The sequence below is a fragment of the Rousettus aegyptiacus genome, unplaced genomic scaffold (assembly GCF_014176215.1).
Source record: "Rousettus aegyptiacus isolate mRouAeg1 unplaced genomic scaffold, mRouAeg1.p scaffold_m13_p_1, whole genome shotgun sequence".
NCBI classification, from domain to species: domain Eukaryota; kingdom Metazoa; phylum Chordata; class Mammalia; order Chiroptera; family Pteropodidae; genus Rousettus; species Rousettus aegyptiacus.
The window spans coordinates 73,608,270-73,623,464 of NW_023416284.1; the positions used below are offsets into that span (position 1 = coordinate 73,608,270).

Here is a 15,195-nt window from a genome sequence, read left to right on the forward strand (position 1 = left end):
GTAATAGTGCCACCTTACATAGAAAAAGAGCATACTGCTTTATATCTTTCACACACATCACCTCCTGCACATGATCTTCTCAGAGAAAGAGAAGTAGCAAAGACAGGTATTACTTTCTCCATTTTACATTTACAATCCGAGTCTTATTTTACAAATAAGACTCGGATTGGGAGTCTCATATTGTCCAGTTCAGAAGAATTAAACCCCAGAACATCTTGAGACTTAGAGTCCTGTGGCACTTTCAAACACGGGTATCAATGACAAGTCTTCCCTCGCCTGGACCCCTAAAAAATACTCAACAGGCATAGGGCTGGCACAGCAGAGGAGGAGTGGCCTCCCCCCATCACCATGGTATTGCAATTGCAAGGCTTTCAGAAAGAGTAGCAGTTGCTGCTGTGCACCATCAACCAGAAAGGCATCCGGCCACATCCTGCGAAGACACGCCAAACATGAGTTAAAAGTGATAAGGTGGCCAAATCCACAACATGGTCCTCCTACAAAGCAAAGCTTTCCCTGAACGAAGTTTCCTTGCTTTCCTAAAACGTTGATGAGCAGACCCAACTACTACAGCAGTAACGTCACGCCATCAGCAAACCTGGAAACAGAGGAAGCGAAAACATTTCTGCAGAAAGGAAACGTCTCCCTCCTGCTCCCCACCCCCTCAGTGGGATCAGAATCATAGCTAGGCAGGGGCACTCTTTTGGGAACGAAAGGCTCTCAAGCGCTCACCTGGAGGGCAGCGCCGCGTTACACGACGGAAGGCAGAGGCCGAGCGCATCCTCCTCCTCCTCGTTCTCCTCCCCCGAGGCAGCCGGCTCCGCAGCGGCCCCCGCCCCACGCCCGCCCGCAGCGCTGGAACCTCCCGCCCGACTTTTGACGTCACGGAGGAGGAGGAGGTTCCACCCGGGCCCGTCCCTTTGTGACGTCACAATGACAACAGAACGCGGCTGGGAGCGTCCGGGAACCGGGCGCAGCAGGAGGCGGGGGAAGCAGGGGGAGGACAGCGCTAAGCGGGGGGAAGAACCGGGGGCGGGGAGGGGGCGCGCTGACGTCTCGCCGGCTTAACCTGTTGCTCTCGAGACTGCGCTGGAGCCAGCGGGCAGGGCCGCGGGGAACTGGCTGGCCGCTGCCGCAAAGCTCCGCCGTGCGCGCCGTAGGGGGCGCCCGCTGCAGCTGTGCGCCCCCGCCCCCTCCCCGGCACGCCCCCACCCGCCTGCCCGGCGCTCCCACCCCTTCCCTGGCACAGCAGGCCGCACCGCCTCCACGCCCCCACGCCCCGCCCGCCTGGGACCGCTCGGAGACCAGAGCTAGGAGCCCCGAGCACGGATCATGGAGCCCGCCCCCTACAGGCCGAGCGCGGTCACCCAACCCTGGCCCAGCCAGCCGCGACCCCCGCACGCCCTCCCCTTGGCAACCGGCTCAAGCTTGTCGGGAGCACGAGCTCCGCTCCGCTCCCGGAGCCTTAATTCGTGTTCTGCTTCCTGCGGCCACCTTAAGGCACCGGCTTGTGGCCGGACGGTCGGACCCGACACCATCCGCTGACCACCAGCAACAAAAAATCCCACCCCATACTGCTCTCTAACTTAGCCAGGTCTGGGATGGGGGCGGAGAGGCGGTCCTTGTCCAAGTTCTACCCCATTTGCTTTGTCGCTACACCCGAATCGGACGTGCCTTTGGAAGGCGTCCACGCTCCAAGGCAAGGGTGTCTCCATGCAGTTTCCACAGCCGGAGTTTAAACTAGTCCTTTGCATTCTACCCAGCCCTCTGCAATGCGGATGTATTTTAATTCTTATATTCTTATTTAAGGGAACAGCTTTTTAAGTAGGGCTTGATTACTTAACCTTCCATTTCTTAAGGCATTCAGCTTTTCCATTAAATGTATTTTTTACAAAACCAGTGCCCCGAAGGTCATCTCCCATTACACACACCACACAGCTCAGAAAGAGAATATATTAACACCAATTTGTCGACTCAAGTTAAATAAAACTTTCTTATAACCCTGCATTATTCCTAATGTATGTTCATTTGGCCTTCTCTTTAAAAATGGGTTCTTTGATTTAAAGCATGCAGCTAATCACCGATCACTCGAGTGCATATTTGGTTAATCCCTCGGTCCCCCATTTCCCTCCCTCCCCCCAAACTTAAAAAAAAAAAAGCCACCACACACAAAACAAAAACAGTCCCCATGCCAATCAAAATGTAGCTGTACTATGCACAAAACAAATTTAACTATTCCAAACCATTCAAATCTCTGAAGAATCACCCAATTTCAGAAACCCACTTAACAGGGAGAAATTTTTTGTAGTCACTTATATATACACTCACACGCCTACTTAAAAACATTAGCTATGTTGTATGTCTTTTCCTCTAAAACTGGAAACCATGAATTTTTAAACAAAACCAGTCCCATTATTAAAGTCAATCCCAACAAATGCATTCGCTGTAACATGATTCCCAACTGGTTTATGTTACGAACCAGATAAGCCAAAACGACCACATACATAAAATTTGATGTGCCAGTGCAAGGAACAGGATCGCCATAATCGGACCTACGACTGCAACTTAAAGGGCTTCCAACACACACGCGTTAGACAATTTTCCAAATAACATTAATAATAACACAGGCTCATTTGCATGCAAAGTGCAATATGGGGCCAAACCCACCCGAGAATGCAGTTTAGTTACATTACCGCAGCCCCCACCCCACTCCCAAGCTCCACCAAAATCCCTTGCTTTTCATCTAAAACTAGATTATGGTTGTGTCATTCGAGGTCAATTTATTCACTTAAGGTACCTCTACACCAATCTGTTTTTTCATCCAAACTAGGCAGACACGACTTTGCCTGAAAAGCCCTCTTTCAGAAAAGAAAGGAACAGCCTTATCGGACGCTGTTTAAAACCCTTCAGCTGCAGAATTATCTATAAACTTGACATTCACAGCCATGGCTTAAAACTGCAAGTCAAAGGATGTGTTGTTAGGAGCACTTACGTATTTCTTCTGAATGATATTCCTCTTGGGTCTTTCCTTGCTCATTCTGAGATCCAAATGCTGATTGCAAAAGGGGACAATTGCTTCATGAATTTAAAGCCGTCAGAAATTTGCAAAAAAATATCCTGGTGGTTTTTATTGTTGTTGGTGGTGGTTGATCTTGTAATCCGACTTTTCTTCCTCTTTCCCCAAAGCCCGATTCGCCTTGAAATAAATCCGAAATTGGGAAGCAAAAAAAAAAAAAAAAAAAAAAAGAGCCAAAGACGAACGAAGCAAACAAAAAAAATTCACTTTAGTAAAACACTCATAATGGAAAATTTCCCCCGAAACACACACACAAAAAAAAAACCGACGCCCTTCACTCCCCCCCTCTTTCCTCCAAAAACTACATCAGCGAAACGTGAAGGTCCTTAGTGTCTGATCTGTAGTTACATCTTGGAAAAGAAAAGAGAAAGATAAATAAAAATGTTGGAAGTCACGTTTGTGCTGCAGCAGCAGTGCGAGCAGAAGAGTCAACTCCAGCGGCGGCGGCGGCGGCGGCGGCGGCAGCAGCACCACAGCGAGGACTCGCCGAGTCTCTTTTTTCCAAGCCCCCTAACCAATGAGAGAGAGGCTATCCAGCCCAACTTTAAATGGACTCTGCTTTTATACAAGTTAGGGCTCCTCGGGTAATTCCCCGCCAGACGCTAGCCGAAAACTCCCACAGCTGAGCCACCAGGCGACCACCTACCCCGGTGTCGACCGCCCCCGGCCCAGTCCTGAGGACCCCGGCAGTGCAGTCGACTAGACACCCGAGAGGCCTTGATGAACCCTTCCCGGGCAACCCCTCAGGCATCTCTCCCACGCCGAGCCTAGGAGTGGAATTGAGAGAGGCTCCCTAGCTCAATGCATGGCACGCTCGGTCGCTCCACCTCACCCCCTTTCCCCAGCTTGCCGCTCACCCCACAGCCACCACACACTAGATCCCGCCACTGCCCTCACGTCTACCTGCAGCGGGGCTGCTGGGTACGAGTGCCCCAAAACGTTCGGCCCCGGGGAGAGCCGCCTATTCCCGGGGCACCTTAGAATGGTCCCCTTGATCTTCTGGAAGTTGTAGTCCCCCGACTACAAAATGGCTATGGCCACGGAAGCTGAGAACTACAATTCCCAGTCTTCCCCGCGAGCCTGTCACTCAACTCCCCTCCCTCCTCCTCCTCACCCCCTCCCCCTCACTGGCCCTGCCAACAAACGCTTGGACGTGTCCCGCGTGCGACACTGCTAGGGGCTGGCTCGGGATTGGCTCGCAGAGCGTGTGGTCTGCGAGCGAGGAACTCCCCACACCGGTCCGCCCCCTGGCCCCCCTCTCCCGGCGGTGACCGCCTCCTCCCCGCGCGCCCCGCCCCCACCCGCGGCGCGAACCGCCTGTGGAATCGAGGAATCGCGCGCGCGCCGGGCCGAGCGGAGCGGCGGGGGAGGGACGCGAGGCTTCCCCGGGGAAGGCCTCGGAGCGTGGCGGCGCGGGGGGCGGTGTCAACGAGGGGTTGGAGCCCGTCCTAAGGAAAACTGGGCCACGCACCAAGAGGAATCCTCGGTGCGAACTAGTTGATCGGCGGCGCCTGCTGCCTCTGCCGCGCCGCCGGTGTCACCTCAGGACACCGCCTTGCGTAGTCGCACAGAGCGTGCTGCGGTTGGGCCCAGGGTAGTCTGAGGTCAACCCTGCTCGCGCCCCGTAGCCGCACGCGCCCCCGCGCGCGCGGCGGCCAGGATGGCAGTGGGGAATGGCCACATCTCCGCACGGCACGCGGTCCGGCGGCGAGGACGGTTTCCGGGGTGGCGGAAGAGGAGACCCCGGGCCGCTGCCTCCTACTAAAGATAACTGGTTTTAAAGAAATCGAACAAGATCTTTGCCTTTACAGGCGTATTTTGCGTCTGGGGTGCCCATGAGCGAGACCAAGCCAAGGTGAAAATTGAGTATAATATGGAGACCGCACCACACAGACATGCAGACTGTAGGGAAGCATCTGGAACACCGAGTGCCAGGGATATCCACTGTGGTGGCCACTCGAGAGCCTGCTTTTTATCTGCCTCTGCCCCTCTGCTGTGGTTATTTAATCGCCGATATAAATGAAGCATCGGGTCCTGCTGTATCTCTTTGGGCCTTGGCTTTATTAACAACTTTGTCAAGTCTCTCATAGCCATTATGCATTGTTAATTTCCTTATATTAACTGTGGTTTTAGAGAAGTACTATTTTAAATGATCTCTCAGGCTATCCTTCGAATAATGAAAAGTTGGATCAGTGCTCCCTCATACTCATTCCTATATACCTATTATTCTTTTCATTTCTTAGATTCTCCTTACCTGAAAAGTACAAATATTCAGGTAACGCCATTAGATTTTACTTGTATCGTGTTTGAAGAGATGAGTAACTATGGTGTCTAAAAACGGGAGGTAAGAAACCTGCATTCAAACCACACCTTGGCCACACTTCCAGAAAGGTAACCCGTGGATTCTGCGAGCTTGTCAGTTTCTTCATCTGTGAATGACTTTCTTGTGGGGAGAATTATATACCATTAACCTAGCTGAGAACCAGACCTGTTTATTGGAAACTTTCAGTAAATTAAATAAAATACTTTTTTAATACCTTTTAGTTATTACTGTTTTTATAACTGAATGTCTTATGTTCACTTCACAATCAGAAAAATAAATAACCTGTGCATTAATATTGCAAAACTCGTTTTCTGATGCCATTTGCTCAAAAGGACCGAAGAGAACAGACCACTTTTCAGTACTGGCCACCCAAGTGACTTTATGGCTGGGTTGCAACCAGGTGTTTTCAAAAGACTTTCTAATCATTATAACCTGTATATTGGAGGTCTCCACTTGTTCATACTGTTATGATTTTAACCAGCTCTCTGGAGTGTTCAGTCAAACCTGTCATTCCCCAGGCGAAAAACTAAAGAACAAAGGTGGGTTTCTTCCTGGTTTTCTTAGCCAGACTCTGAGGCTGGGCTTCTTTGTCCCAGACCTGTGAACTCCCCTGCTGAGCTACCAACCTAAGTAACCACATATTAAAAACCTTGAGGGAAAGAGTAAGAAGGAATGAGCCTGAGTCCAAAAAATTTGGGTAACTTTAATGTTGTTTTCCCTGAAAAGGAAAATAGATTGGCCTTTTTGGCGTTGAAAGCCTTTCCTGTTGTGGAAGTAACTGTCTCCTGATGTGCTGCCTTTTCCTGCCATCTTGGCAAGGCCACATGTTAAATTTCCTTTCTTTTCCTGCCCTTTTTTTATTTTCTAGAAGACTAATTCACTATTTTCACCAGATGATTTTAACTCCTCACAGCACTTCTCTTGATCCTTGATCACTTCAAGTCTCGGAGGGGGGGATCGGAGGTTGGAGGAAACTTAAGTGGGTACATTTATCCCTATAGCAGTGGTCCCCAACCTTTTTGGCATCAGGGACCATTGCTCCTATGAAAATCTAATGTCTGATGATCTGAGGTGGAGCTGAGGCAGTGATGCAAGCACTAGGGAGCGGCTACAAATACAGATTAACCTTCAGGCTTGCTCACCTCACCTGCTCTGTGGCCCGGTTCCTAACAGGCCACGGACCAGTACTGGTTCCCGGCCCAGGGGTTGGGGACCCCTGCTCTATAGGACCTATGTACCAGCATTTTCCTCATTGCTGAGGACACAGAGAACCTGAAAGTCCTTCATTAAGAAGCACGCACTGAGTAGTAAAAACAGACTTTACAATCCATTGTTATACCTCTAAAAAGTGCTATATTAACTATGTGGGAAAGGTGCTAAAGGGAACACATAGCTGAGGTGACCAGGAATTAGGGAACTTTGAAGGATGAGTAGGGGTTCTGCAGTTCGAAGCTGAGCGACTTTACAGCATGAAAAAAGAAATGAAACTTATTTAAATAATACACCACATTTATGGATGGAATTTAATGTGGGAGTGACTAAAGATGAGACTGAGCAGTTAGCAGGATCTAGGATCAGAAAGGTTCTGTATGCCAGGCAAAGGAGTTTGAAGTTTGCCTGTAGGCCAAAAAGAACCTTCGGAGGATTTTTCACTAGAGATATAAGGCAAATTTTTGTTTTTGAAAAGTTAATTCTAATTGTATGTGGTGAAATTGAGGATTGGAGAAGAGAAAGAAGGCAAAGAGACCTAGAAATTAGGTGCAATGTTATTGCATAAATGAGGTGAGAACTGTTTATGATCTGAAATACAATATAGAAATTGAGAACAGGTTGCGAAATATTGAGAATGTCAGAAGTCCATAGGATTTGGAAACTGGTTAGCTGGAGGGAATGGTGCCTGATTTCTTAATCATACCTTTTATACTCTTTTAAGTACGCTAGGAAGAATGAGAACATGATAGAGATGAAAGAGGAGGAATAGCAGATCATCAGACACAAATAAGAGAAGGCACTCACTATTCTGGGTTTAAATCTGTATGGACAATCATATTTAAGCATTTTAGTCCACCATTTGATTTACTGTAAGAAATGACAGAGAATTAAAAAGTTAATATAGGACGCAGTTCCATAGTGTAGCAGTTAGCACGTCTGTTTTACATGCAGAGGTCCTGGGTTCGCACCCCACTGGAGCCACGGTCTATGGTCTATGGCCATGCCATCCTGAACAAGCCCAATGTCTGATCTCAGAAACTAAGCAGGGTCAGGCCTGGTTAGTACTTGGATGGAAGACCACCTAGGAAGACCACATGCTGTAGGCATAAATAATAATAATAATAATAATGTTAAAACAAACCAAGTACAGAAGAATAATCCACAGTCCTATGTTAAATGCTTATTGAAGTTTCCCTGTTAAAGTGGGGGATAACACATGCTTCCAAACACCTGATTCTCCTATGTCAAGATTCATCTCCAGAAATCCTTAAGAGCACATATTTCATTCACGCTTTGCATTATATACTTACTTGCTTACATTCTTCAGTTTTGTCTTATGTTCGTACCTCTCCCCAAATAAAAAAATAAGCTTTCTAAAGTCAAAGGCCATGTTATCTACTTCTCATATCCTCCCCAAAGCTCCAGAAACTTTATAGAATTTGGAAGTGTGCAGTAAATGCTTACTGTTGAATATTTCACCAAAATTGTAATACGCAATTATTTAGACTATTACCAACCACTTAGTCTGTTACTATTATCTCCAGTTCCATTCTGGAACACAACTACTTTTCTTTTTTGCAGTATCCAAATCCAGCACAGTGTTGTACGTTCTTTAAGGCCCTAGCTCCAGACCTATCTCCAATTCATCCTGGCTGCTTACTCATTCCTAAATTCTCATTGCCCCTGTTACTTCAGCCACATTTTTAAAAATAAAAATTGTATATCTTTGAAGTGTACAATGTGATATTTTGATATGCACATTTATTTTGTAATGACTACTAAGTCAAACTAATTAACATATTCATCACCTCAAATAGTTACTGCAGCGACATTTTTTTGAGCTTTAAAATTTTGTTCCACATTGTCTTGTTTTCTGATTATGTAATTTACATATCTTGTCTCTCCTAATTCAATCAAACATTCAATGGGGCCATGATTTGTCTCATTTTGAGGCAGCCCTTGGCAATGAAGCCAATCACTGGTGGAACTCAGCTGTTTCTAATATTAACTCTCTCAGGGACTTTAAGCCATTCATTTGACCCTTGTAGGCCTCATCTTCATCATCGATAAAGTGAGAGGGTTAAATTCAATTATCAACAGACATTTCTGGATCTAACATACTCTGATCTTACTTTGATTTTTGTGCTGTGCTTCCTGTTTCCTTCTCAGTGCTGGCCCCTAAGTAGACTTAAATACACAGTTTGGTAAGTAAGGATTGCTAGGAAAGTTTCTTCATTCTTCTATATTATTAATTTTCTACTATAACTTTATACAGTTGATGCTTAAAGGGGGTGGGTTTGAACTATGCAAATTCATACACGGATTTTTTTCAGTTGACCCACACAGTACAAACCCGTGTTGTTCAAGGGTCAATTGGGGGCTCGTAATTCGGGTAGGGGAAGAACCACCTTAAGGTATACTCAGATTTTCACCTCCAAAGGTGGTAGGATCCTCGAACTCCCCACACCTCCACATTGTCAAGGGTCAACTGTATTTCTCTATGATTTCTAATGATACCTTTCATTTGTATAACTTTTTATGGTGTTCAAAGGGTAGCCAAGGCAATATCACTTAATCCATAAAACAACCCAAATTAAGATAGGTCTTGTCGTCCTTCTTCCAATGTGGAAATGAAATATTAAGGGATAATAACTTGCTCAAGGTCATACAACTAGTAGGGTGACAAAACCAGGAGTCATATCCAGAGCTCCTGACTCCACATCCCTGTGCATACCACCCCCTGTTTTTCAAAATGTGATCCAAGACATTATTCCATGAAATGTTACTGGATATGGTTGGAAAGGAAAGAATGCTGTGACGAAAGAGATTTGGAAATTGCTAACTTACACAAAGATAATCTGATTACTGTAGGATTTTTAAAATCCCAAAGAGGCATACTTATTTGGCCACAGAAGCCATTTTTTAAGAAAGAGCTGGTATCTATGAAATAGTCTTAGAGACACACTTCACTTAATATGATGAATTTATGCTTTATAAATGATTGCTGGCTGCCAATAATTCTTAACTGAGTGACTGGATACTTTCTGTGAAGTTTCTAATTTTATATAGGTCTATCTTCATATGTGTGGGAGAGGAGTAAGGAGGAGATATACAAAAAAAAAATCTTTGACTGACATCAGGTTTATAAATAACTATGAGCCAGTGTACTCAGAAGGTGGGAGCTTCTATTGAAAGAAGGTAGAGAAGCTATTTCAAGCTGACTGAGATTTGCAAGAGTATTTTCAAACACACTAGGAGGTAAACTCAGAAGTAAACAGCCTTCTTAAGAGTGAGTGATGTCAAGGAGACGTTTTAGTTTTTTTGTTGTTGTTATTCACTGCATCCTGTCCCCGAATTTAGTCTTATTTATCAAGACTCACTAAAATGCCACAGCACAAACCAGATACAATAAAATGATGTTCTAAATCTACCAGTTGACTGTGAACTTTGTTTATACAAGTCACTGAAAGTCCCTGGTTCTTTGGATTATTTAAAATTTGAGAACTAGTATTACTATTCTGCTGAGATTGTGTCTTATGTTATTGAAAGAGAGCTGGCTCTAATTCAGAAACTCTGGTAAGGCAGCCAAGACGGGAAACCTGCAGTTCCTAAGAATAGAAGTTACTGTTTACAATAGTACTGTACTCTATTTTTTTTTTTTTTTGGCGGCGGGGGGTCGGGGGGCGGGGAGGAAATCTTATCTCTGATTAGATAATCCACAGGGAATCATTATTAAGAAACTGAGGCACAGAGATGACAAGGCTCCCCTGAGTAGGCAGGAATAGAGGGAAGGAGCAGTATCAATCATGACACCTTCTGGTGCAAGTGAAAAAAAGCCCTAATGAAAATAGCTAATGGAAAAATAGGGGGAGCAGGGAGGGGTTTGGTTCACCTAACTGAGAAATCCAGAATCCTAGTTTCAGGGCTACAAATGGTATCATCATCCTGCCCTCCCTCCTTCCTTCTCTTTCTCTCACAATTCGTTTTAGTATTTTTTTCTTCTGTCAGCTTCTGCATGCAGCTAGTAAAGATAGCTCCAAAGAAAACTCTTTCCCACCGTGAAAGTGGGGGTGCTACAGAATTTGTTATCAGAAGGTGTGGGAGAAAAACATAATGGGCAGCAAAAAAGCAATAGCAATCACATTCCACCACAAAAGTCATTAGTTCTTTAATCCATCAGAAGCAAAGAAATAATTAGGGTAGGAGAAAAGTATCTTTTACCAGTCAGAAGATTCTTCTGAGGATTCTCCGATTCCAGACCAGTCCAGTTCAGTCTGGAGCTACACTCTTATTCAAAACAACTTCCATAGTTTGAGGTTTTCATAAACATGACACATGCCAAGATGCTGGTTGATCTCCATATCAGATACTTCTGCCCACCACTCCTATGAATCTATATACACTGCTCAACAAAAACACAGCCTATCTTCTACAAAAATTGTGACATCTGCAAAGTTTATATTGTTTTTTCCAAAACAATGTTTCTGAAACCCCAGAGTCACCTTTACAGGAAAACAGCATCATCTCCCTTTCTGATTCTACATACATATAGGAAAACAGGAAAGATTTGGGCATCAGCAGTTACACTATGTCTAAAACTTAGTGGATTATTACTTTCCAGATATTTGTCTTTCTCAATTGTCAGGCATCGAAAAAAATTGTTTAACATTTATTAAGGATGTAAAATTAAATAAAACATAGACCCTGTCCTCAAAGCGGGCACACAATGTACTAAGAATTTTGCCTTTTGTAAAAGGAATGTCAAGGAAGACAGAAGTGAGAAGATATTAGAGGTAGACAGGACATTCCAGGCTCTATTCAACTCAAAACTGATCAGGAGCTGCTCTGGTCTTGAGCCCCACAGCAATTTACAGAAGAGGCCCTCATTCCTTAACTCCAACCCCTGTCTATTCATTCCTCAGCCCTAAGATTCACAGATGCCAAGGATCCAGAAGGTCAGCCCCTTCATCGTTCTTTTTCTTTTTCTCTCCTTCTAGCTTTCATTCATTCATTTATTCATTGATTCATCAATTCATCCAAAGAGTACCTAAAGACCGCTTACGATGCTCCCCTTTCTCTGCACACTCCCTTATCTGGGTCCTTGCAGCCCTCCTGAATGAACACTGTAGAGCTTCTGTTGCCTTAGCCCCACAGTCCTCAGATGAGAAAAACAGCTGGGATGGGGAAAGGGGAGGAGGGACTGACTCTAGAAAGTCCAGAGAACCTGGGACAAGACAAGATAACCCATATTGTCATAATCTTGCCTTTGTTATTACAAAATGACAGTGTTTACATATGTCTGTGTGTGCATGTACCCAAAATAAGGGAGGTGAGGGCTTTCAAACAGTGTACTGTATCTAGGGGCACTTATGATTCTAGATAAATACGGATACAAAAAGAAAAACTATAAAATCGGTTGACTTAATATCAAGATTACACTGGAAATCTGAAGGCTTGAGGTTTAGTTTCAGTTTTTTTGTGACCTTGAACAAGTCCCTTCACTAGGCCTCACTTTCTTTATTTGTGAAAAAAGGGACTAAGCTAGACATGCCCTAGAGGCCCTTCCAAATCTAATAGTCTATGATTATATACAAATTAATACTAATCTTGGCAATTTGTGATCATACCAATTTTATATAACATGGTTAATATGATTGTAAATTTTTAGTACAACAGTAAATTCTTTGATATATACACAGTGCATAAACTATGGTCACAGTTTATGAGCTGTGTTCTCAGATTCATGGTATATAAACAGATATTTTTATCAAAAACCTAGAAAGAGACAGATAGATGAAGGAAGGAAGGAAGGAAGGAAGGAAGGAAGGAAGGTAGGAAGGAAGGAAGGAAGGAAGGAAGGAAGAAAAGAAGGGAGGAAAAAAAGAAGAAGAAAAAGGAAAGAAAGGGAAGAAAGGAAGAGAAGGAAGGAAAAGAAAGGAAGGAAAGAAGGAAGAAAGGAAAGAAGGAAGGAAGGACGAAAGGAAGGAAGGAAGGAAAGAAGGAAAAAAGGAAGAAAGGATATTGGTTACAGCTTATGCTTTGAGCACTCTGTTTATATTTATATTTTTGAAGATGAGACCAGGGTCACAGTTGATAGGAGAATCCATATCTCCCAAGCAACCTAGAATGGATTCCAAGGGATTCTCTTAACCTAGAGACGAGGAGAAACCAAGAAGAAGGTGGCTAAGTATTCCAAAGTTACAACAGAGCAGATGCTTGGAGATTTCTCAGTCATATCAATATGCCTGCAGCTGTCCCAAACATTTCCAGTTTTCAGATCTAGATGGTTGAAATCACGTTCCTCCTCCATCTACCTACTTACAAAGTACCTAGCACTTACCTAGCAAAACATTTATCACACAGTAGATAAATGCTTCTTAAATAAATGAATGGAATGTGGCACTGTGCCAATTATCATTTGCTTCACAAATAATTCTCTGCATCTGGAGTGCTCTTTCAAATAGGTCAGCTCCCACCAAGGAGTTGCAATTATTGAGGAAGTGAAACCGTTTGACAAGTGGCACTTAAAAGATCTCTGCTTTGCTTTCCAGCCAGCACTTCTCTTATGAAATGTCCAAAGAAGAGAAGACAAAATGAAAAATTTCCTATTACGTCAGTAATGTAACAGGCCCAGACATTTTCATAAAGTGAGTCTAAAAGTCAAGACCAGCATAGATATATTCGTCTGACAAGTGATATTTGTCTGCTGCTATTACCAACTGAGTTGTGTACCCCACCCCCAGCCAATTAAAATCTTGAAGTCCTAACCCTCAGTAACTCAGAATGTGTTTGTATTTGGAGGTAAGTTCTTTTAAAATATAATTAAGTTAAAATGAGATCATTAGGGTGGGCCCTTATCCAATATGACTGGTATCATTTTGAAAAGAGATAATTTGGACGCAGACACACAAAGAGGGAAGACCACATGAGGACACAGAAACAGACATCTACAAGCCAAGGAGAAATGTGTTAGAAGAAACCAGCTTTGCTGCCACCTTAGTCTTAGACTTCTAGCTTCCAGAAATATGAGAAAATAAAGTACTTGTTGTGTAAGCCACCCAATCTTTGGTACTTTGTTATGGCAGTCCCAGAAAACTAATACAGTTGCCTTGCAAATTTAACTTTTGATATATAAAAATAAAACTGACCAGTGGCCAAAAGGGCCTGATGTTGAGTTGTCTTTCTAATGATAGGGTTAGGCTGTGTAGATCTATTCTTGCACCCACTTCCCCTGTGACATGAATTTACAAGATGAAGTAGGTGAGATTAGGGTCCTCTATAGATGACATTTCCAGCCCTTGGTCTCCCAGCCTGGGTCTGCTTGAACCAAAGATTTATAACTTTGAGGATGGCATGGGTGTGGGGAGAGGGGTAGAGGAGGGTTAGGGGTAAAGCTTCTCAGTTTTCAGTATTGTGGCCCAAAGGTAGGCCCAATATCCACAACTGGGGCAAGTACTTCTCTTTTAAGAAAACTATTTTGTTCTTCTCTGGCTTTCATCCAAGGTTCCTGCTTTCCCCCCAAGAATTAGCACCATCAATTGGCCATTTGAAGGCTTTTTTTCTCCTAAACAATAGGGAAAGAAGAGTTTCAAAAAGAGTGTCATTCTCTGCCTAACCAACCGCCCCAGCCCCGCCACATTTTTAAATAAATAGCCCAAGTATTTGATTTTGCTGGTTTAGTAGAAGGGTTTATACTGTACAGAGTATTATTTAAACACAATTAAAAATTTTACAATAGTTGACAATAACTTTAAAAGCCCAACATGAATGGTTCTTTATATCCCTCAAAGTAACTGGCTTTTTATTTATCCACAGCCCAAATTATTAACTAGGTGAAGAGAGGCACTTAATAAAATGCCTCCTGTCTTAAATCTGTGATCACGGTTGACCACAAATCATTTGCTGTCCTTCTAAGTAGTTAATTGGCTTACACAAAAAGCGTCCAACCATTAGAATATCATTCCTAAAGAGAAAAAAAAAAATTATCCCTTTGGGATAAGACATTCCAAGATCTAGGGATCTATTTTTAAATGAAAGTTCTATGAGAGAGTTATTAAACCATTATCAGTCATTAATATGTTAGTGTGAATTAAGTATTAGAGATTAGTAAGCCATTTCTAGAAAGGTATAAGGAAATAAAATGAGTAAGTGTTGATCTGTATGTCAGGTTATTACACTTTACAGTATGCAAGAATCTTTTAGAGCACTTGTTTGAAATGCAGATTTCTGGCCACCAGCCTAGAGTTCTGCTTTAGTAGGTCTAGGGTGGGGTCCAGGAATTTGCTTTGAACAGGTATTGCAGATATTTCTTATGCTGTAAATCTTGTCCTCTACACTTCTGAGAACACTGGCTTACATGCTGCCCCTCTGTTTCGAGCATGTGTTTCTCGGGCCTTTCAAAGAGGGATCTCCTAAAAGCCTCATTAGATGGTCTAGAGAGATCCTTGGCTTTTAATGTTCCCAGGATCCTAGTTATTCCCTCTGGACTAGGCACACTAAAGTGACCAGAACTGTGCTGCTTACTGACATCCCACACTATCTAGTTCTGTATGAACTGGCACCTAAATTATAGAATCTCTACACTCTG

At 43.8% G+C, this 15,195-nt stretch overlaps 1 protein-coding gene across 2 annotated transcripts in view; it reads right to left on the reverse strand.

The window, feature by feature from the left end:
• JARID2 (jumonji and AT-rich interaction domain containing 2) overlaps positions 1 to 3,664 on the reverse strand; it is a 240,290-nt gene extending 236,626 nt beyond the window's left edge. The window contains exon 1 of one of the 2 annotated variants that reach the window (XM_016130062.2): positions 2,990 to 3,664. In XM_016130062.2, the coding sequence (XP_015985548.2) occupies positions 2,990 to 3,034 (45 nt within the window). In that variant the 5' untranslated portion in view covers positions 3,035 to 3,664. Of the gene's footprint in view, positions 1 to 729; positions 845 to 2,989 lie in introns of those variants that run through there. The other variant, XM_036236976.1, reaches the window with a different exon arrangement.
• Between the last annotated feature and the right edge of the window lie 11,531 nt (positions 3,665 to 15,195).